Here is a 21,709-nt window from a genome sequence, read left to right on the forward strand (position 1 = left end):
CCCCTCTATTTGCATAGCTCCCGGGACGTGGTGCGCAGCTTCTATGCCATTTCCGCGTCAAAGGAAACTCCAAATCCCGAATGCCTCGGGGGTAGTCACGTCACTTCCGTTGTGTTGGAAGTTGCGGAGAATCGAGTCTTGGGGGCTGGTGTGGTGTGACAGCGACGGGTCCGGAGTTGTGGACAGGTGGAGGGGTGAGCTTTTGTGTTTTTGTCCATCCTTCCCGTAGATATCCGGTATGGAGCTGGCATTGGACTTGGGTGACCAGGAGCTGCTGGACTTCCTGCTAGAAGAAAGCGGAGATTTGGGGGCAGAGCAGCCGCTTTCCGAGGTGGGTGGGAGCTGTGAGTCGGGTTGGCGCGGGGCGGGCGGGAGGTTGGGGGGAGGACGTCAATGAGGCAGGAGGTAGTGATAGGTCAAGGCTTGTTCCTTTGAACCCTGTGCAGGCAGTGAATGAATGGGAGGTAGAGGATTTCCTGATCTCCCTGCTGAGTCCCCCAACGTCGTTGAACGTTTTCAGCTCCTCTGATTCCTGTCTTGTCCACCATGATCACACCTACTCTCTCCCACAGCAACATGTCTCTATAGATGTAGGTGAGTCTGAAATAAATGAAGTTTAGGGGGAGGGGAGGATTCGTAGGCCTGGCTTTTTATTTTTCCCTTTTGCAGATGGTGGGAAGTATGGAAAAGAGGGAGCCCAGACGACTTCACTCCATGTGGAGGAGCCGGCGGAACAGGTACTTGACTTGATTTACCTCGGGATTATGCCCACATTGCACATTCCTTTCTGACACCCCCTTGCAACTCTGCTACCCACCTCCTGGTAACCCCAGGGGATTGCTAGGCTGATACTGACAGATGAGGAGAAGAGGCTGTTGGAGAAGGAGGGGCTTACTCTGCCTGGGACACTTCCTCTTACTAAGGTAAGACTCCCATTGGTGGAGTGAAGGCTGGAGGTGGGGGTTGTGAGTCCCAAGTAGGCTGGTTCTGTTAATTTTATATCAGGAAGGACTGAGGTTAGAAAATTTAGCAAATTTGTTGCTAATAGGAAGCTGGAGCCTGTAGTTAATATGGTGGCTGCAGAGCCATATCCTGGTTTTGTGAGGCTTTCACAAATTTTGGTGTTCTTTTTAAAAATTTTTTAAGTTAAAATATTTTTTTAACGTTTATCTTTTTGAGAGAGAGACAGGGTATGAGCAGGGGAGGGGCAGAGAGAGAGGGAGACACAGAATCTGAAGCAGGCTCCAGGCTCTGAGCTGTCAGCACAGAACGCAATGTGGGGCTTGAACTCATGAACCGCGAGATCATGACCTTGAAGTCAGACATCCAACTGACTGAGCCACCCAGGTGCCCCTCTTTTTATTAAAGTTTTTCAAAGTTTATTTTTGAGAGAGAGAGAGCGCGCGCGCGCGTGCGTGCTTGCTTGCTTGAGTGTGTGGGGAGGGGCAGAGAGAGAGAGGGAGATGCAGAATCCCAAGCAGGCTTCTGGCTCCCAGCTGTTAGCACAGAGCCCACAAGATCATGACCTGTGCCATTTAACCAACTGAGCCACCCAGGCGCCCCCCCCCCCTTTTTAAAGTTTATTTATTTTGAGAGAGAAAAAACCAGCAGGGGAGGGGCAGAGAAGGGGTGACAGAGGATCTGAAGCAGGCTCTGTGCTGACAGCAGAGAGCCCGACATGGGGCTCTAACTCCTAAACCATGAGATCGTGACCTGAGCCTAAATCAGATGCTTAACTGAGGGAGCCACCCAGCTGCCCCTTGGTGTTCTCTTTAACAGAGAAGAATTCAAAACCATCAGTGCAACATTAGTATAGGGACCTGGAAAGGACTGTACAAGCAAGGGGCCCTGACACTTAGATTTCACTGGCTTCAGGGTAACCCACTGATAGCTGAATGGCAGAATTAAGTTTTAGAATTCATCAAGAATTCCTCAAGGCTGGATGAAGTAGTATAGTGAGAATAATTGTAAAATCCCAAGTTTTAAGTTTTAAGTGATGAGGGTCAACTTTATAAGCACAGTACCATAGTACTATTGTGAAATCAACATTCATTGATAGAAAGGTTGGGTTTTAATTTCTTAAAATTTTTTTTTAATTTATTTTTTTCAGGGGAGGGGAAGAGAGAAAGGGAGAAAGAAAATCCCAAGTAGGCTCCATGCTGTCAGTGCAGAGCCCATTTTGGAGCTCTGACTCACAAACTGTGAGATCATGACCTGAGCTGAAAACAAAGGTTAGATGTTTAAGTGATGGAGCCACCCAGCTTCCCTGAGAATTTTAATTTCTTAAAAGTACAAGAAGAGTTACCAGTTTGAGATGACTAAGAAAGTGAGTGGGGTTTGAAGGCTCTATCAATGGAGGTGTTGCCTCTAGAAGGGCAGTGACCATCTTGCTCTCCTTTATACCCCCAGAGCACATTTTAGTGTCTAGTTTTGAACCTATGTTTGACATATATTAAGAAGATGCAGTCCATCCTGAGGGAAGATGATGAGTTAAATTTTGCCCAGATTTTTTTTTTAACTCTGAAGAAACAGTAAATGCCTTAAAACAGTTAAAGACTGTTCATTCTCTCTGGTCTCGGAGGTAGATCCTAGGTAAGCCCAGTTGATAGAAACTATAGAGACAGATGTCGGCTTAGTATAAGAAAGATCTTTTTTTAAATTAATAAAATTGTTAAAAATTGTCTGGCTTGTGAGGGCGTTAACCCTAGGTCTTCAGAGGCATTCAGACAGAAGCCAAGTGCCTATTGGCCAGGGAAGCTGTAGAAGGGATTCCTGCATTGAAAAGACTGAACTTAGTTGCCTTCCAACTCTTTGGTCCAATGTTCCTCTGATGAGATCTCTTTTCCTTGTCTTCTCTTAGATGGAGGAGCAAATTTTGACGCGAGTGCGGAGGAAGATTAGAAACAAAAAGTCTGCTCAAGAGAGCCGCAGGAAGAAGCGGCTGTATATGGGAGGCTTAGAAAGCAGGTACAAAAGGGAGAGGGATCCAAGGGGTGGGAACAGAGGTAGTTGGAAGTGTTGGGGTTCAAAGATGGGGGGATACAGTCCATGTCCTCATATCCTGTTATTCCCTCAGAGTCTTGAAATATACAGCCCAGAATCTGGAGCTACAGAACAAAGTACAGCTCCTGGAGGAACAGAATTCGTAAGCAACTCTCTAACATCAGTTCCTTCTTCCTCCCGTTTTATGCTGTTGTACTCTTTCCCTTGCTCCACACTGGATTTCTCACTGGGCAGCGCCCACATGCAAGGTCTGGTGCTTGCCCTTAAGTGGATGATTCCAAGCAGCTCATAGTAACAGGGAACAAATTCACAAGTAACTAAGGATAAGTATCCAAAAAGAGAGAGGAAGGAGTAAGAAAGACCCTGTGAGACAGATCACATTTGATAGTAGGTAAGATTCTGGGGTGGGGGTAGGGAGCATTCTAGGCAGAAAGAACACAGCATAGTTCAGTCTGGCTGGAACCTTAACATAGGGAAGTTGAGCCAGAAGGTAGAGAACATAGAATGCCTGGTGAGGATTATGTGCATAGCTGATCAGGCAGTGTAGAACCACTGAATGTATCTGCAAAGGAGTTTAAGTCTGGGCAGAATGGAAAGGGGCTTATCTTTTGTCCAAAATCAAAATTTTTTTTTTTTTTTTTTTTTTTTTAGAGAGAGTGTGAGCGGGGGAGAGGGGCAGAGGGAGAGAATCTTAAGCAGGCTCCATGCTCAGTACGGAGCCTAACATGGGACTTGATCCCACAACCTTGGCATCATGACCTGAGCCGAAACCAAGAGCTGGACACCCAAATGAGCCACCTAGGTGCCCCAGAAAGGTGTTTAATGAGGAATTTCAGGCATTTTGTCCACAGAGAGGAAGAGGTCATTTGCAAAATAGGACAAAAAGCAAAAGGGACAATTTGGTGCAGATGGAGGAGTGGACTTAACAAGGAGGGTTTCATTGTATCTCAGGGTGCCCAGCCAGGGGCTGCTCATGGTCTCCCCCCACCCGCCCCCCTTCTAGGTCCCTTCTGGACCAGCTGAGGAGACTCCAGGCCACGGTGATTCAGATATCCAACAAAACCAGCAGCAGCAGCACCTGTGTCTTGGTGAGGATGGTGACGGCAGGAGAGATTCTTTTCTCAGGCAGCAGCCATAGGGGTACAACCTAGAGCTCTTCTTCATTTTCTTCTTCCTGTTCTCCAGGTCCTACTTTTTTCCTTCTGTCTCCTCGTCCTACCTGCTATGTACTCCTCTGACACAAGGGGGAGCCTGCCAGCTGAGCATGGAGGTGAGAGGCTTGAGGATGCCATTAAAGAAGGGCTGGGGGAAAGCCTGGCCTGCCCTTTTAGAGTCTTTGTTTCCTTAGTGTTGTCCCGCCAGCTTCGTGCCCTCTCCAGCGAGGACCCTCACCAGCTGGAGCTGCCTGCCCAGCAGTCAGAGGTACCAAAGGACAGCTCAGACCAGGAGCTCCAGGCTCTCGGCAACTCTTGCTGTCTGCGGAGACAGATGCCTCAGGCTCCTGGTGCCGAGCCTGCCTTGACGTTGCCACTTCCTGTCCCCTCCCCAAAGTCCCCCTGCTCAGGTCCAGTCCTTCCCTTGCCCGCAAACTTCACAAGAGAAGGGGGATGGCTCCCTACTCACAGCCCCACATCTGTTATCTTACAGGGCAGATATTCAGGCTAGATGTGAGGATATGGGGGGGGGGGGAGAGGGGGGGCTAAGCCAGAGCCCAGAGTTCCTAGTCTGTGTCCAAATGAAGGGAATGGGAGAGGGCTAGCCTGAGCCCCCGTGTCCTGTCAGGAAGCCTGGGAGTTCAAACACATCACACTTCACTGGCTTTCTGGGTCTTTTATTTGTACCCATGTATGTCTGCCACCCCATGAATGGGCCTGGGGGAGTCAACTAACCTCCTCAATCATTTCATGCAGTGAGGGGATTGGGTGAGGGAAGAAATAAATAAGTGATTCTGACTCCTGGGTCACCCTCAACCCCTCTTTACTGGCGCGATTGGGTAGGGAGAAGGGTAGGGGCATGATTGTCTTGGTGGCTCAGGGCTGCAGGAGATTGGTGGGGTGAGGGGTGAAGAGGAAAGGCCAGGCTGGAGGCTGGGCTGTTAGAGCCTCTCTCCGACAGTTCAGAGAGCTCACTTTGGGTTTGCCATGGCTTCCTTTGGTCCAAGTTTAGGCCCTGTGCTTAGTCCTGTGCCCTGTTCGGCTATCGGCCTGGAGGCCTTTTTATGCTGCTGCTGCTGCAGGGCCAGCTGCATGGCCCAGATGCTCAGCGGCCGCATGTAGGCCAGTGAGCGGAATACCCGCTGCTGGCAGTATGCTTCAGGGGTCTGGAAGGCCAGGCCCAGGCGCTCCCACACAGTTCGGTAGCAGCCTTCAGCTGTCTGGAAACCTTCCCAAGTCAGGCCCTGTAGGAAGAGATGTCAGTCACGTTACTCGGCAATCCCTGAGTAGCCACTTAAGCTGGACAGATGGAGACAGTAGGGTCTCTCCCCTCAGGGAGTTCTCAGCTTGTGGTAGAAACAAACGTGATCCGTAGGCAGAAGACTGAGGCAGGAAATGGAAGGCATGCCAGGGAAAAGGGAGAGGTCTTCCAGATGGGTCAGGCCCTACAGAGGTCTGATGGCTGATCAAGTTTGCCAGCCCAAGGTACAGATGGTAGAGAGATGGAAAGGGAGTATATTACCTCCTGGATCATGGTGGCTGCCAACCCATAGACCACACCCACCCAGACTTCATCAGACTGGACACTGGATCTGTCAGGAACACCATGGGGCTGCATCCCATTCACAGCCCCCATGGCTCCTCCTGCAAAGGCCCGGACATTGAACTCGAAGATGGTTTGGAGAGCACAGACCACGTGAGGGGTAGGAAATACCTAGAGGGGTAAAGGCAGAGACACGCTTCCTTAAATTTGCTTCCCACCTCCAGAAAAAAACCAACTTCCTCTCTGGCTCCTCTTCCTAGTCTTTCTCACCTCAGTGTCTCCTTCTCCTAGACCACTGGCCCTCAGGAACCACTGGCCAGCACACTGGTCAGACATGATGCTACAGGACTGAGGTGGAGGGCTGCAATCATAGTTGTAATAGCGGCCTGGAGTACAGGAAGACAAAATAAGGCTCCTTGTGTCCCCATAGCTGCCTTAGGTCTCCTTAGGCTCATCCAACTCACCATTCCATAGTAGTCTCTCATAGGCTTCTTGACCTCGTCTAAGGATGGAAGAAAACTTATCCTGGACATCCTGTGCCCCACATAGGACAGCCATCTGAACCATCACAGCCACAGCTGCCAGCCACAGTCCTCCACAGTAAGCACTGATCAGGGACATGGATTTGGAGGTCAGACTGGCAGCTCCAGCCACTCCCATGCATAACAAGCAATGAGTCATTCTTCCTTGAGCCCACAATTCTTTGGTGCCCAGTTCCCCACCTCAGGTACCCTAGAAGTCCCTACTCTCCAACCTGGGGCCTGTGGTGACCCATCCATCATAGGTCTGGTCTGCATAGCCTCCATTCTCAATGAGTCCATCTTGGTCCTTGTCAAACTTCATTTCAGACTCCATCACGGCCTAGAGAGGGACCAAGATACTGAAGACCTAGATGGATACTAAGGAGCGACACAATAGCCAGCTGGGTTCTCCCCAAACACCAGTCATGCCCTGGGCACACTGGCCACTGCCCATGCATGTCTTACCAGACATACAGGCCACATGTCTCTCAGGAAGCCCTGGTCACCCGTCAGGTAATAGTCTCGGTAAACCTGCAGCACAAACTTCAGGTTTAGGTCCTTCCAGTCAGCGGTATCGTGGACCACATATGCATTGACCCGGAGCCATGGCTCGTCATCTGTGGGAGGGGAGGAAACCTGACTGATTTGCATTGGTGGGTTGGGTAGAGGGTACAAAAGTTGAGGGAGGGAAGCAAACTCTGGGCTGGAGGAATTTTTACCTGGGTCCCCAATATCATGGGGGATGACGTTCCTCCTTTTCACAGGTGCCATTACCCCACTCATCAGGTATTGTCGCCGTGTCAGGTCCTCCCTGAGCGTGGCCAGAGCTGGCGGAGCAGACATACAATTGGGGGCGGGGGTAGCGAATGGGCAGACTTGAGGTGGGGCACAGAACTGTTTGTGACCCTAGAGGGGGAACCAGTAAGCAGGATGCGGACATGTTGGGTAGAGAGGAGGAAGGAGACAATCTCAGGGACCAAAAAGATTTGTGGGTGTGGGGGGCTAAAAGGGCAGAAAGGGAACAAAAGGGACCCATACCCATGTCATACTGCAGGCTGAGCTCGAGTTTGGGCCAGAGCATGACGAGGGCGAACGAAGCATAAAAGTGGACATCATATGTGTTGTACATGCGATATTCCTGGCCTGGAGGAAGGAGGGAGACACACTGTCTCCAGAATTCCTGCTTCCCCTCCAAGTCCCCTCCCTAGCTTGTCCTTGAGCTGGGGATGGGGCACTGTCATACTCCACACCCGCCACTTCACCCCCTCATTCCAACCAATCCCCTGGGGGAGGCAAAACCCACCATCCTGCCTTCTGGCAGGGCACTAACTGGCCCCATGGATTCGGCCTGCTGTACTGCAGTCCACCACCAGCCTGTACCTTCAAGGTAGCCAAATCGACCATACTCCTGGAGGATGGGGCGGAGCTGACACATGCTTCCCACCAGCTCCTCTGGTAAGGAGTCTTCAGGAACCTCCAGCCATACTGTGCCTCCATCAGCCAGGAAGTATAGTTCGTTGAACAGCGCAGATTTGTACCAGGCAGGCAAGGATCTGGGGAGTCAGGAGGAGGGAATGCTCTAATGAACGTGGACCTCCAAGGAAGGGAAGGATTTTGGAGTTCTGCAGAGTGGGGGGCACCAAGTGAATCCCTGCCCAACTCTGCTGACTGTGGTGGGTGGAGATTGAACCAAGGAGTCCCATTTGGAGTGTGAGTGCCCAGGAGAAGGGTGAGAGAGGCCCCATTCACACCTGTCGTCCAATACCGGGCTCTGCCAAGCTGAGATCTTCTCTTCCCAGTCTGTGTATCGGCACAATGCATAGTGGCTAAGGGTGGGAGCTGCATTACCATCGCGGCCAAAGAACCTTGTGTACCGTCTGGGATGGAAAGGGAAGGAATGAGAACTCGGGCTCCAGGTCAGAGCTCCAGCACCTTGGATCCCTGAATTCTTTTGATCCCTTCACCTGTAGTAGACCTGGCCCTTAGCTCCAAACATGATTCTGGGCATATCCCAAGCCAGCGAGAACTCCAGGCGGCACTGGCCTCGAGGTGGCAGCTTGCCCGTAACACACACAGCCCCAGCAATGCCTACTCCTTTCTGTGAGGGGGTGCTTTGGCCTGAGGGAAGCACAAGAGAAATTGGCATAGGCATCCTCTTCAGCCCCAAGGATCCCTAATATGGGAATAAGGCCTATTCATGACCAGGGCTCTCACCCCTCCTCCCAAGACAGGGACAACCTCTCTTCCCACCACCTCCCTATCAAACCCCCCCCCGTCACCAGCAGGGGAGTCCAGCTGTCCATCTTGAAGTAGGTCTTGCCACACCTGCTGCCCAGTGCTGTCAGGGTCAAAGGCTGTGATGTGGGTTACCGTGGTATCCGCCTGTTAGGGGGCCAAAGACTGAGGGGAAGCTCCACAAATATGCTGGCTTTGGACTAACTCTCCAGTTCCCATTATAATTCCCACCTCCAAGTTCCAGAGGCTTAAGGGCTGTAGTGAGGATGGGATTCAGGAAATGAGGAAATGAAGAGACCCTGGCGGGATGGGGTGGGCTCAGGGGCCAGGCTGAGGGTAGGGGTTTGCGGACTAAGGTCTAGGGCGGGCTCTTCCATACCGTGAGTCGTGCAGCCACAGCCATCGTGTAGGGGTTTGGAAGGGTTGGATGATGCAGCAGCAGCCCCTGTACAGTCTCCCCATCATGCTCCAGATAGAAGGGCTCATTCCACAATCCCCCTGGGGCATCATCTCCACCCCCCAGTCCATTCCGCATGGAGAACATGATGGACACGTCCAGGGCTTCATCCCCTTCATTTTCCACATCCCACACAAAGACTCCTACAGGCAGGCTGCTGTCCTGGGAGCAAAAGATCAGACTCAGATGGTCCCAGTGTAGCGCCTCCTGGCCCCACTCCTCCGTACCAAGGACCTGGCTCAAATATTACTCCCTGCCCCCAGTAGACTCTCTTTTGTTTCCACTTGCATCTCCCCAGATTTCCAGCAGGCTGTCTTACCAACTGAGCGGAGATCCTGGAAAACCGGCATGATGTCTTTCACAGATCATGGAATTTCCAGCAGAGACAGATCTCAGGGAAGGGAGGGCAATGGAGGAAACATAGTGGGAGCCTCACCTGGTAGTCATGGGGCAAGATGGGTGTGATCTGGCGACAGGTAAGGGTGACATTCTGGCCAGGAAGCTGATAGACAGTCCAGGCTCGGGGATAGAGGGCGTGGTAGAATGCAAAGTACCCACACAGGCCCCAGTTCCAGCTGCGTAGGACACTTGGGCGCTCCACAGACAGGACTTGCTGGTACACAGTCGTCCCTTCCCGACGCAAGCACACTGTGAACTAAACCAAGAAGGCAGATAGGCTGGATGGGGTAACCACAGGCACCTCAAACTAGTCTCCCATCCCCTTTCAGAGCCTGCAGTGGTTATCATTGCACCACAGCCTCACTCATCCCCCAGACCTCTCCCCCAGTGGTGAGTCACCACCAAGTCCTGCCTCCTCTCTTCTCCCAGGCTTCCTCTCCCTTCTTACTATGGTGGTCTTAGCACCCTCACCATTTCTGCTTTTATGCTCTGCCTCTTGCCATCTGGTATCAGAGGATCTTTCTTACAGGCAAATCAAGACATGGTAGTCTGTGCTTATATTTCAGTGACTCCCCATGGCCCTCAGGCTAAAGTCTAAATTCTTCTTCCTGGCTTTGAGGGCCCTTCTTGATCTGGCCTCTCCCTGCCTATCAGACTCATTACTGTTCAAGCACTTATATTCTGGTCATATTGAATACTCACTGTTTCTTGAACACACTAACTACATTTCCTCCTCCATGCCTTTGCTCCTGCTCATTCTCCATCTGGTGAAACCTCTCATCCTTCAAGGCCTAGGTCAAATGCCATCTCCTCTCCGCAAGCAGTGAGTCATTCTCCTGTGTGTCCCCCTACCCCTCTAGTTTAGCATGTTATAATGGTTTTGTTTACATTCTGACTCCCTGACTGCTCTGTGGGTTCTTTGAAGGCAGGGCCCTCTCCAGGTCACTGAGGTCCCCCTCTCCAATTATGACTCCACATCAGAGACAGGCAGAGTTGGCACGTGTAGGGAGAGCATGAGGAAAGTCTAGAGCAACGTCCCTTTTTTCTCAGAGTACTATCTATCCCTCTTATTTTGGTTCTTAGGTGGTCTCACAGTCTCCATTTTCTCAAAGTCCTATTGCCCTAAAAAAATTTAAGCTTTTGGAGTATATGGGCTAATCTTTCTTCCCTTGCTTCAAAGTATGCCTGACAAATTTTAATGTATGTGTACAATAATTTATGTTGTTGGAAGTGGCTAAGACTATGGGCTTTGAACCACAGCGAGAGCTGGTTCTGGATCCCAGAGCTTCCATTTACCAACCATGTGACCTTGGGCATGTTACTAAATCTCTTTGGATCTCAGTTTCCTTATCTATAAAATGGGTGTAATAATGGTTCTTACCTTGTAGGACTGTCTTTAAATATTAAATATCACACAAAATGCATAGCACAATCTCTAGTACATGTTAAGCATGCAATAATTACTTTAACTCGAGTCACGATTCTGGAAGGCACTTCCCCTCAGGATACCTAATGGATGAGCCAGAGAGGAAGCTTGGGGCATTGGGTAGGGTTGGTAAACCTGAACTAGGAAGGGCATTGCCATTAATTGGACTCAAGGTCTGCTAGTCATTTTTTCTTTGAAGATGAGCTGAAAGCTGGAAGCATCCCTCAGACAGGAAATGGGAATGTGGTGGACAACTGCACATATAAGGTTGCTGGAGAGAGATGATGAAAGGTAGACTAGATGCCTCTGGCAACTGAAGGTCCAGATGTGATGAAGGAACAGAGGGAAAAGAAATGAAGCTTCAGAAAAGGGAAAAAAGGAGATCTATGCCTGAGACAGGAGGGACTTCCCAGGCCCTCAGCCAGGGAGACCACCAGAGGAGTGATCACCAGCAGAGGAGCTGACCTCTAGCTGAAGACTAGCCAATCAGGGTGAAGAGTAGGTACCCTACACATCTTTTTTCCCCGTGCATTTATAAACTTTTGGGTTTGTTTTCTCTTCTGGTACTACTGAATGTTCTTTTAACCAGGTTAAGGGATCTGGAAATTCCCTGCTCCCCCTGGCTGGGGACTGGCTGAGCTAGTGGAGCTGGGGCAGCAAAGTAGGTAGGAGCCATTTACTAGAGAAATAGAGGGCATGAAGGTGCTGGGGCTGTTTACTCTTTTAAGAAACATGTGCTCTGGGAGTATCTCATTCCTAGTATATCCTAGCACAAGGGTGGGCACATGGGAAGCATCGTGAAAATACTTATTGGACTGAATCATGTGCACATCTAATTTCTACATCCTACACTGGCCAAGAGGCTTTTCCTGGTCTGGGGTACTGTCCTGGACTCTCCTTCACCTCCTGGTTCTTACTTGGTCAGCAATGACTGTCTGGTGCTGGTACATTCCAGGATTGAGCTGCCAACGACAGAACTGGCCTCTCCAACCTCGAGTGATAGTGCCTCCCCCGATGCCACCCAAAGGACAACCTAAAGATAGAATCAGGATGGTTAGTGGGACATGGGAAGAGGAAAAGAAGCCCATTCCTCACTTTCTAGACTATAAAGATGAGTTCCTCTAAAAACCCTGGGGATATCAGATCAACACATTGTATGCTTTAAACTTACACAGTGTTTTATGTCAAGTATAGCTCAGTAAAGCTGGAGGAAAAAAAAAAAACCCAGGGAAAGGGGCTGTGCAACTTGCAAAAACTGGACGCCTCTTGCCTAGCTCTGCAGTAGACCCAGAGGCTGGGCCCTCTCTGTGCAGAGCAGAGCTGGGGTAGACTCACCATAGATCTGTCTCAGGGGTACACAATTGATGAGGTCAATGAAAGGTGTTTTCTTCTCCACCTGGGTCTTCCGGTACCACCACTGCAAATACCTGAGGAGCAAGAGGCAGTGTGAGTGGAAGGGGCAGTGGGCGGTTATCTCCTGGGCTGCAATCCCCTGCCTCTCTCTGGTCACCCAGTTGTAACTTCCAGTTACATGGCTGCCAAGGACCGTTCCCTTCACTTCCAAATCTCTCTTCCTTTTCACTTCTCTACAGTTCAAGGTCCCCTACTCTTCTCAGTCACCCCAGCTTACAGCATGGGACTATCTTTGTTTCTCCTCTTTATTCTCCTCAGGAGCTTCTGACCATGCCTCACCTGTAACTCCACTACCACTATTTGGCTTTAGTTCAGGAGCTTTGCCTGAGGTGCTGAGAGGGCCAGTTTTGTTTCCCTGACTACACCCCCCCGCCCACCATGGGAACAGTCTGCTGGGATAACTTTCTTCTTCTTCTTCTTCTTCTTTTTTTCTAGAGGGTGGGGAGGAGCAGAGAGAAAGGGGGAGAGAGAATCCCAAGCAGGCTCCACACTCAGCACAGAGCCCAACATGGGGCTGGATCCCACAACCCTGGGATCATGACCTGAGCCAAAACCAAGAGTTGGATGCTCAACCTATTGAGCCACCAAAGCGCCCCACTTTCTTCTTTTTAAAGTGACTATTTTTCTTCCTGATTGTGAAAGATGAAAATTTGTACAGTATACTAGATGGAAGAGGAAAAAATCCCACCCATAGACAACCAGTGTTTACATTTTGGGGCATAACCTTTTAAGTCGTCTTTAAAACTTCAGCATTTAAATAGTAAGGTTTCTGAGTTTGCTCTCTCATAGTATCCTAGTAAAGCCTAAAAATCCCTACCTGGGGATTTCCTGGTCTTGTCATAGCTCTGTATCCAATAAGCAAATGGTTTTGTTTGGGATTCAAGGCGCTGACATTGGTTTCAGCCTCTCTTCCAATCTTAAGTCCTACAGGTTCCCATTCAGAGTGAGTCATCACTAAGCGACCCTTGTCCCACCAGACTCTCCCAATTCTATTCTCCTCCCTAGCCAGCCATTTTATACCTATTGTTCAAAGCACACCACTTGTAACTATGTAATTGGGTAAACAACTCCTCTAAGCCTCAGTTTCCTCATCTACAAAATGGGGTACCTCCTGCCCTGCCTATTTCATGGAATGGTTGAAAGAGCAAATAACATTATAAATAGGAAAGCCACAGGGTACCTGTGTCAGGTATTACTGTTACTTGCACATACGCTATCTGAACTCCCAATCAGATGCTGTCTTGTTCTTTCAGTGTTTCTCACACGAGTCTGACACACTTTTAAATTTCTTGGGGAAAGGGATAGTGACAAAGACTAGCTGATTATTACCACAGCTTTAAGCACAGGGCAGGGCTCATGGTCTGCAGTCTGTAGATTATTTGCTGAATTTACCAGTGAATGTACAAACAGTGGGGCACTACACAGGTGAACATGAAGAGGCGCAAGGGGAGGAGAAATGTGATTAGAGAATAGGGAGGGTACATTCTGGGAGAAGGGGGAAGCGGGGGGGAAAGAGGAAGACAAAGGAGATGATGGGAAAGCAGAAGGTCCTCTTTGCCAGCTTAGAGGGAACTGGACTTTGAAACTAGAGGCCATAAAGGAATGGAGAAGGGGGGGGAGGTTACAGCAGGGATTAGGGCAGTGAGGGAGAAATGCAAGATCTGAAGGTAAGCCTAACAAAAGAGTATCTGGTGTAGAACAAGCACTCAGTAAACATATATTGAATGAATGGACTCAGGCTGGAAGGGAGAGCAATCAAAACTGAGTCACCACAATGAGGCCAAGAGAACTCTGGCTTGCTGCAACTCCTGATCAGCAAACCTCCAGTTTGGTCTCCTCTTAGGGTTCATCTCTCATTCCCCTAATTTAGCAGCTGGCCATTCCTGACCCATTTGGCCTTCTCCCTTATTTCAGCCCCAATTTAAGAATTATCATTCACAATTAATTGTTCCTTGTTTCACCCCTGCTTTCTCCTCAGTGCAGGACCTCATCCCATTCCAAAAGCCCCATGACAATGATCTCCACCCTATCCTGGCATGTGGAGCCAAGGTTCAGGGGGCTGAACACAGCTTCAGGCCTCTGACTCAGCTCACACTTAGGGGCTGAGGGGCTAGGAGGCCTACCCGTTCTTGATCTCAGTGTCCTACCACATGCATCCCATTGTGCTTCTCTCAGTACTCTAGCCCTCAGATCTTATTTTGACCCAGAGCTCTGGGGGTCAGAGTTGGGCTGAGTCAGTTTCTGAAGTAACCTGGAGGGATGATTGTTCTTTAGTACAGGCCACCCACAGGAACTAGCAGAGGAGCCAGATACCCAGGCAGCGTCAGGCCCTTCCCACTGCTTAGGGCTGGGCTGGGGTAAGGTAAATGTGCTCCCAACCCAGCCCTACAGCACTGATTGAAAGGGAAGGGTCCCCTACTTTAGAGGCTGTTAGAGCTGGGTTTTCTAACCTTTATTCCGCCATCCCCAGCTGTGTTTACTTTGTGGATTGACTCAGAATGACCTAAGGGTGATGCTTTCTGTCCTCATATCCACCTGTTCCTGTTAATAGGTCTTGGCTTCTCATCACTAGCTTCTGAACTCAGTGGGGATCTGTAAGGATCTAAAGGAGTTCTACAGCTCAGGATAAGCTCGTGGGGTGTCTGCAACCCTTGGGGGAAGGGGTACCAGAGCAGGCCTTGGAAGACTATATTACTTAGAGCTCTAGGGACACTTATGGCAGTGCCTCTCTGGCCAGAGATCTCTGCTTTTTGTATCAGGGATTGTCTATCTCAGAATAAAGTGAACAGCACACCCCTCTCCTTAGGGTGAGAGCGGGCAGGCTGTCACCCACTCCCTAGAGCTAAAGCTTGAAAGAAACCAATGGGTGTTGGGACTGTAATGTGGTGTGCCTTTTAAAGGAGGCAGACAGAACACCCCAGTTACTCAGGGGAATCAGGTTGAGAACTCGCCCCTTTGGAATAAGGACTAAAACAACATTGTGTCTGTACCATAGTAGACAGACTATCCTTTCCCGCCTTGCTACAAAGTATAGCAAATGCCAAAGGGAAGTCTTTGGAAAAGGAGTGAGATGGAGCCTAAATGGGAAAGGATGACTGCAGGCCCAAGATGTTCCTGCTCTTTCCTACTAGAAAGACAAGTTTCTGGGAGGAAGGGGGATGCAGAGATGTGACCCGGTCTCACCGGTCTCACCGGCGCTCCAAACCACAGGCTTTAGAATATGTTGGGGGTAGGGGCCAACTGACTGGAACAAGGCACCCACCTGCTTTCTCACCCTTTCTCACCTCTGCTGGAAATCTTGTGCTGGAACAAAGTGAAACCTAAAGTACTCTAGGCAATGGGATCTACTCACCGCAAGCCCATGCCCAGATGCTTTATCAGGTTGCTCAGGGAGATGTTGTTGGCATTAAAGGGTTTCCTCTTCTCTGCAAACTCATGAGCCAGGCAGATGCGCCAGCCAAAGGGAGGCACCTGGTAGCCCTTAGCTTTGCCTTCATAAGAAGCCATCAGTTGCCCACAGTCCTGCGGATTGCTGCAGCCCGGCTCACTTAGGGGCCGATTGTCTTCAGGGCTGTCGCAGTCTGTAACCTGCCCAGCCTCAGTGCCTCCAGCATTATCAGGGCAATAAACCTGTGGATCCCCTTTGGCACAGCTAGTCTGCTCCGAGGCTGGGACTCCGGTTCCCATGTTCTCAGGATCCTGGGTCCCCACGGCCTCGATGGTCCCGGGTCCCAAGTCTATGGGTACAAAGTATCTCTCTAGGCAAGTCCAGATGCGGGCGGCGGTGGTTGTTAGGTGTCGTCTCGGAGGGCCAGGCGCTGGGGAAAGCCGAGGTGAGCTAGTGTTTCCGTGGAGCCTGGGAGCTGTTGCTGCAGCGGCGTTGGCGGCGACAGCAATAAAGCCGCCTCGGGCTCCCCCTCGGTCTTCTCTCTGGGTCCTGGGAGGGAAGGATCGGGTCTCGTCGTCATTGGGCCGCGGTGATTAGTTTGCCCAGCCAAAGGGCGACTGAGCCCGCGGAAAGGGGAGGAGCCCCGGGGGCCAGCCCGCAAGGAACCGCCCCCGGGACCGGCCTGGGAGCTTGCGGCCGCCTGAGCCCCGTCTCCGGGCCGTGGCGCCAGGCCCCACCCCGCCCTGGGTAGGGCGCCGGGTCCCGCCGGTTGGCGTCTGGGACAGCGCCTGCGCCCGGGTGCCAGCCTGTGGGAAGGTGACCCAAGGCGGCGGGACAACCCGAGCCCCTTCCGGTCCGATCAGCCGGGCGTTTCCGGTCGGAAGGCGCTCGGTGGGGAAGGGGGGCTGAAGGGAAGTCCCGCCTCTGCTGCGGACGCCGCCACGCACTTGGCCCGGTCGTGGAAAGGCGGGCAGGTGAGGGCCTCGGTGTGCCGAGACCGGGTATTCGACCGTGTGAGGTGCCCGGGCTAAGGGCACGAGGTGACGGGCGGTCGTGGCGTTGGGCTGGGACCTGGAGCCTGGAGGGAGGTTGGGGAGGCTGGTTTGGGGGTTCCGGGAGGTAGGGGGACTAACTCGGTACTGAGAGGGGCGGGGGTCTGGAACCCAGAGAGACGTCCTCCCCCTACTGGGTCAGCTGCCACCCGTACTTCCATCCACTTTCCCGCACCCCAAAGCCAGGCGCTTCACTTAGACACCGTGCTGGTGGCCGCTGGTCTCCTCTGTCCTGGCCCCAAGGTTCTCCGCAGACGCCCCTCCCTGCCATGGTACTGACCTCTGACCCCCCTTGTTTCCTTTTAGATCTGATTCCGGAGCTGCCATGATTGAAGTGGTAGCAGAGCTGAGCCGAGGTCCTGTGTTTCTGGCGGGGGAGGCGCTTGAGTGTGTGGTGACAGTCACCAACCCCCTGCCCCCCACAGCCACTTCTGCATCCAGGTGGGGATGCAGATACTGAAGGAGGTGGTTCTTCTGGGAGGAAGCCTGGTTTCTATGGTGCTAAGCCAGAGCTCAGATTGTCCTGTAGCACACCACCACCTTCTTGCTCATTGCGCTCTCATTGTAGGAAAGGGCTGTTGAACTGAACGTGTGGTTGACAGAGCCCTCCACGCTCCCTTCTCCCCTTCCCCATTTCCATTTTACCCACAGTATACTTCTTTTTAATGGATTCTCTTTGAGGTTCAGGATTCCCCGATCCCTAAGACAGCCACTTCACCATGTTGGTCTCCTCAGATGGTGTGGGGGGGTGGGGGGGAGTTTGGGAGAGCATTTGTGAGGTCAGGAGCTCCCCTCTGATGCTTTCTTTTCTTCTTCCCATAGTGAGGCTTTGGCCTGGGCCAGTGCCCAAATCCACTGCCAGTTCCATGCCAGTGAGAGTCGAGTAGCACTACCTCCCCCTGACTCCAGTCAGCCAGACGTCCAGCCTGAGAGCCAGACTGTCTTTCTACCACACCGAGGTTAAAGATGGGCATTTGCCTTTGGAAGGGGGTGGAGTCATTGTCACCTGAGAGTGAATTTGTTAAGTTGTTCTAGTGGGTCCTTATAGTTTCTGTCATATTGGGAATGTCGGGGAATGTAATTGTTGTTTTGGGGGTATATGACTGTTTGTATCTTACAACAAGAAAATAAGCGTAGCTCACTTTGGGCTGCCCCCACTTGCTGTGCTAGTTTCACCTAGTACTAGACAGTGTGGGTCATTTTTTTTTTTAATTTTTTTTTTTAATGTTTATTTGTTTTTGAGACAGAGAGAGACACACAACATGAACGGGGGAGGGTCAGAGAGAGAGGGAGACACAGAATCTGAAACAGGCTCCAGGCTCTGAGCGGTCAGCACAGAGCCCGACGCGGGGCTCGAACTCACTAGCCGTGAGATCATGACCTGAGCCGAAGTCCGATGCTTAACCGACTGAGCCACCCAGGCGCCCCTAGACAGTGGGTCATTAAATTGCAGTCTTTCTTATCTCTTTCAGGTGAGAGGGGTCAGTGTATCCTTTCCACTCCACCAAAAATCCTTTTCTGTGATCTGAGGCTAGATCCTGGAGAGTCCAAATCATGTGAGTGCCTATCTCTTTCCCACCCCTGGATTGCCTTCTAAGGCTCCTGGAGGGAGGACTTCTCTGGCTGCCTCTGGCTGGCCTGACTACTACTTCCCAACCAGACTCCTACAGTGAAGTGCTGCCCATAGAGGGACCACCCTCCTTTCGGGGTCAGTCAGTCAAGTATGTCTACAAACTGACCATTGGCTGCCAGCGTGTCAACTCACCCATCACTTTACTCAGGGTCCCTCTGAGGGTTCTTGTGCTGACAGGTAAGTAAGGATTCCTGGAGGGAAGGGCTGGGGAAGAACCTCACCAAAGCAGAAATGATCTGTAGAGGGCCTGCGAGGGGGGCTGGAGGGAAGCTTCCTGGTCTTAGTAAAGGTGCAAGTTGGGGGGTGGGGGGCGGTTTCTGGAGACTAGGTTGAAATGTGTACCTGGGATGTGACTCCCCTTACCTTCAGCCGTCACAGGTTGGAGTCTAAAACCCTAACCTCTACTGTCTATTCCCTCCTAGCACTACCTTTCCATCTCTTCTCTCTGTAGGCCTTCAAGATATCCGGTTTCCCCAGGATGAGGCTGTAGCCCCATCTAGTCCATTCTTGGAGGAGGATGAAGGTGGGAAGAAGGATTCATGGCTAGCAGAGCTGGCTGGGGAGCGTCTCATGGCTGCCACATCCTGCCGCAGCCTCCGTGAGAATCCTTTCACAATTGCCCTCCCCCATACCCCCATATTATTACTGTCTCTGACAGATTTTCCTAATTGCCATATGCTTCTTGAGGATTCACTGATACTCATCCCACATTATAAAGAAAAACCCCACCTTGGCCTCTGGCTCCCAGCCCTTGGTACTCCCCAGTGTGGACTCCAGGCTCATAGTGTCCCATTCTTCCCAGATCTATACAATATCAGTGATGGCCGAGGAAAAGTTGGGACATTTGGCATCTTCAAATCTGTATACAGACTCGGCGAGGATGTGGTGGGGACCTTAAACTTAGGGGAAGGAACTGTAGCTTGTTTGCAGGTGAGAAGGAAAGGGGATTTTGGGGTGCTGGGCCTGGAGGGCTAGGGAGGAAGGAGGAAGGGCCTACATAAAGAGGGGTGGTATGTAGAAGTGAATAGTGTGGTCACCCAGGGTCCTTTTGGTAAAATAGCTTGAGATTGGGCTCAAGCCTCTCACCTAGAGTCCTTATTTTCAAGTGCCTGCTAGCAACCACTTCTCTTCTTGCTCCCAGTTTTCAGTAAGTTTACAGACTGAGGAACGTGTACAGCCTGAATACCAGAGGCGCCGCAGGACAGGGGGTATCCCCTCTGTCTCTCATGTGACTCATGCCCGGCACCAGGAGTCCTGCCTACATACAACCAGAACCAGCTTCTCCCTCCCCATCCCTCTCAGCTCCACCCCAGGATTCTGCACAGCCATTGGTGAGACCCAGACCATCATCGGCGGGGGGGGGGGGGGGGGGGGGGGGGCGAGTAAAATGCTGTATTTAGGTAGAGTGTAATGGGTCCTGATTCCTAACAAACTCCTGGACATACCCACACCCAGCCTCCGACATGTAACACTTTCTCAGACATTCAGTCTGTTTCCTAGATGCACTAACTTCTAAATTCTTAAGAGCTTTACAGATGTCCTTCACTGCCCCTACCCACTGAGACCCTATGATGCACTGATCTCTGATTCCCCAGCGTGTTTACTTTAATCTACCAAGTCTTGACTGTTCCACACTTAGATTATTAGATGCTTGACCTTGCTATCCTGTTGACATGTTTCTGGTTAACACTGGATTTCTTTAGAGAAATCCCTGATCCTAGCCCTGTGACTTCTTCTCTTCTTCCTGAATACCACTTTTTCCCCCCATTTGCTAACCATATCCTGCATTGGTTTTTACTCCTGCCTTCTAATGCCTCCCCACCTTTATCTGTTTTTTTCCACAGTGTCCCTGAAGTGGAGATTGCATTTTGAATTTGTAACATCGCGAGAACCAGGTTTGGTGCTCCTACCTCCCTTGGAACAGCCTGAGCCTGTCACCTGGACAGGGCCTGAGCAAGTGCCCGTAGACACCTTCAGCTGGGACCTTCCAATCAAGGTGCTGCCCACAAGCCCTACCCTGGCCTCATATGCAGCCCCAGGCCCCAGCACCAGCACCATAACCATCTGAAACTGACTCACCACGACGCTATCTTTCTTCAGGATACTGAGAACTCAGCACCTGGACTCTATAGTAGGGCCCATTTTCCCCACCTGGGTCCAGTGGCATGGACAATGAGAGGCAGGCTTTTAGCTGTAGCATTAATTTATTTATTCAGAATAAATTGGCAGCTGCTAGTGGTTTCCTTGGAAGTGGCAGCAGCAGTGGGCAGTTAGCGGAAGGGTGATCGGTTGAGTTTAGTTGGAGTGGGGAGCAGGGGCCCCAGGGGCAGGGGTGTTGGCTGAGCCCCATTCGGGGTCAGGCCCTCCCCCTTTGCAGGGCAGCCGAGGGTCAGATTTTTGCACCAGGGAGAATTGACAGGTTCCTGCCTCCTGACGTACCTCACACCCCGCGGGGAAGTCGATGGGATGCTGAGACCTGGGGAAGCAAAGCATGGGAAAGGAGTCAGCATGGTGAAGGCCCCCTTTATCCCTGCCCTACTTTCCTTCTCTGCCAGCATTCTTCCCATGTCTTTAGTGCCCTCTTGTTCCCTGTGACTAAGCCCTGGCCTGCCATATATGGATTTTTTCGTTTCATAGCAGAAATATTTTCCCTCCAGACCGCCCCCTACATCCCTCACTTCGTAGCCTGCAGCCTTCTCTCTTTCTCTCACTCTTGTTGGTACCTTCAGGTTCAGCCAGCCTCATACCTCTATTCTGTTCATTTTCCCACCACAACAGTCTGGTTATACCCTGGCAGTCTGTGGTCACTCACGTGTCACAGCAGCCCACACCGACGGGATGCAGACAGGTACAATGGAAACAGTCCTTGCGGAGCCAAGACTCACCGAGGCTAAAATATTTCCCTTCATAGTGGCAGGGGGCTAGGGAAGAACAGGAGATGTTAGTGTGTGTGGGAGTGGTAGTGGCAGACAAAAATCACTTGTGGTCTGCAGTGGGAGAAAGTAAGTATACATCACCTCCATATTTAGTCTCTCCAGTTTCCGAGCTGGAGGGAGTCTAGGTTTTCTGATAGAGGATCATCTCTAAGCCCCCCTCATCCCAACTCCCTCTGTCCTCGGCCTTTCCAGATACCTCCCCCAGCTTTACCTTGAGCTTGAAAGTAGCACTTGCTGTGGACTCCTGGCTGCTGGAGGAGCAGAGATATCACCAAGCAGATGATCCCCCAGCTTCCCAGGACTCCCTTCGCCTGTCCAGACCAGAGCATCATTAGGGTCATTCCTGCAGCACAGCCCTCTCGATCCCTTCTTGGCCTCTGTTCCAAACTACTCTGGTCTTGTCTCTTTGGCTTTTCTTTGTTTTTCTCCTTGAGTCTTAGTTTCTGTCTTTCTCCCCTGGGCTCCTGTCTCACACCATCTCCTTGCCCTCTGCTCTCACAGGCTTGGGATGTTTATAAAGTGAGGACCCTGGCCCCCTGCTGAGCAGAG

General features: G+C 51.3%; 4 protein-coding genes across 5 annotated transcripts; 2 read left to right on the forward strand and 2 right to left on the reverse strand.

The window, feature by feature from the left end:
• The first annotated feature begins 23 nt into the window (after positions 1 to 23).
• On the forward strand, positions 24 to 4,955 carry CREB3 (cAMP responsive element binding protein 3). The gene is made up of 9 exons (XM_086683487.1): positions 24 to 331; positions 447 to 594; positions 670 to 737; positions 834 to 923; positions 2,861 to 2,967; positions 3,077 to 3,145; positions 4,007 to 4,091; positions 4,189 to 4,273; positions 4,352 to 4,955. Exons 1-9 carry the CDS (start codon positions 239 to 241, stop codon positions 4,666 to 4,668), a joined length of 1,062 nt encoding a protein of 353 aa, XP_086539613.1. The 5' UTR covers positions 24 to 238; the 3' UTR covers positions 4,669 to 4,955.
• GBA2 (glucosylceramidase beta 2) lies at positions 4,819 to 16,933 on the reverse strand. 2 transcript variants are annotated; one of them, XM_086683477.1, is made up of 18 exons: positions 16,793 to 16,933; positions 15,504 to 16,108; positions 12,074 to 12,165; positions 11,656 to 11,771; positions 9,350 to 9,568; positions 8,836 to 9,075; positions 8,501 to 8,603; positions 8,186 to 8,339; positions 7,973 to 8,098; positions 7,602 to 7,774; positions 7,260 to 7,364; positions 6,941 to 7,048; positions 6,687 to 6,838; positions 6,455 to 6,561; positions 6,165 to 6,307; positions 5,971 to 6,086; positions 5,680 to 5,871; positions 4,819 to 5,401 (listed from the first exon to the last, which is right to left on the reverse strand). In XM_086683477.1, the coding sequence occupies exons 1-18, from the start codon at positions 16,916 to 16,918 to the stop codon at positions 5,129 to 5,131; spliced, it is 3,150 nt and encodes a 1,049-aa protein (XP_086539603.1). In that variant the 5' UTR covers positions 16,919 to 16,933; the 3' UTR covers positions 4,819 to 5,128. The 2 variants fall into 2 exon arrangements, with proteins under 2 accessions (XP_086539603.1, XP_025781710.2); XM_025925925.2 differs by lacking the exon at positions 16,793 to 16,933 and having other exon boundaries at positions 15,504 to 16,120.
• Positions 16,904 to 20,474, forward strand: RGP1 (RGP1 partner of RAB6A GEF complex). Its single transcript, XM_025926046.2, has 8 exons — positions 16,904 to 17,032; positions 17,414 to 17,550; positions 18,064 to 18,147; positions 18,252 to 18,401; positions 18,676 to 18,822; positions 19,027 to 19,154; positions 19,366 to 19,555; positions 20,069 to 20,474. Exons 1-8 carry the CDS (start codon positions 16,917 to 16,919, stop codon positions 20,290 to 20,292), a joined length of 1,176 nt encoding a protein of 391 aa, XP_025781831.1. The 5' UTR covers positions 16,904 to 16,916; the 3' UTR covers positions 20,293 to 20,474.
• MSMP (microseminoprotein, prostate associated) lies at positions 20,410 to 21,501 on the reverse strand. Its single transcript, XM_025912838.2, has 3 exons — positions 21,372 to 21,501; positions 21,037 to 21,145; positions 20,410 to 20,700 (listed from the first exon to the last, which is right to left on the reverse strand). The coding sequence occupies exons 1-3, from the start codon at positions 21,499 to 21,501 to the stop codon at positions 20,520 to 20,522; spliced, it is 420 nt and encodes a 139-aa protein (XP_025768623.1). The 3' UTR covers positions 20,410 to 20,519.
• Positions 21,502 to 21,709: the final 208 nt, after the last annotated feature.

This window comes from Puma concolor, chromosome D4 (genome assembly GCF_028749965.1).
Source record: "Puma concolor isolate L17-30 chromosome D4, mPumCon1.1.hap2, whole genome shotgun sequence".
Taxonomy (NCBI): Eukaryota; Metazoa; Chordata; class Mammalia; order Carnivora; family Felidae; genus Puma; species Puma concolor.

Bases quoted from the DNA above. Each gene is read 5' to 3' on its own strand.
- RGP1 (XM_025926046.2), top strand. From the start codon at position 16,917: ATGATTGAAGTGGTAGCAGAGCTGAGCCGAGGTCCTGTGTTTCTGGCG. The intron at 17,033-17,413 runs GTGGGGATGCAG...TTCTTCCCATAG, and splicing joins ACAGCCACTTCTGCATCCAG to TGAGGCTTTGGCCTGGGCCA. The intron at 17,551-18,063 runs GTTAAAGATGGG...TATCTCTTTCAG, and splicing joins TGTCTTTCTACCACACCGAG to GTGAGAGGGGTCAGTGTATC.
- MSMP (XM_025912838.2), bottom strand. From the start codon at position 21,501: ATGACCCTAATGATGCTCTGGTCTGGACAGGCGAAGGGAGTCCTGGGA. The intron at 21,146-21,371 runs GTAAAGCTGGGG...GTTCTTCCCTAG, and splicing joins GTGCTACTTTCAAGCTCAAG to CCCCCTGCCACTATGAAGGG. The intron at 20,701-21,036 runs GTGAGTGACCAC...TTGCTTCCCCAG, and splicing joins GGTGTGGGCTGCTGTGACAC to GTCTCAGCATCCCATCGACT.
- CREB3 (XM_086683487.1), top strand. From the start codon at position 239: ATGGAGCTGGCATTGGACTTGGGTGACCAGGAGCTGCTGGACTTCCTG. The intron at 924-2,860 runs GTAAGACTCCCA...GTCTTCTCTTAG, and splicing joins GGACACTTCCTCTTACTAAG to ATGGAGGAGCAAATTTTGAC. The intron at 4,092-4,188 runs GTGAGGATGGTG...CCTGTTCTCCAG, and splicing joins GCAGCAGCACCTGTGTCTTG to GTCCTACTTTTTTCCTTCTG.
- GBA2 (XM_086683477.1), bottom strand. From the start codon at position 16,918: ATGGCAGCTCCGGAATCAGATCTAAAAGGAAACAAGGGGGGTCAGAGG. The intron at 8,099-8,185 runs GTGAAGGGATCA...TTTCCATCCCAG, and splicing joins AAGGGCCAGGTCTACTACAG to ACGGTACACAAGGTTCTTTG. The intron at 6,308-6,454 runs GTTGGAGAGTAG...GTCCCTGATCAG, and splicing joins TGGGTCACCACAGGCCCCAG to TGCTTACTGTGGAGGACTGT.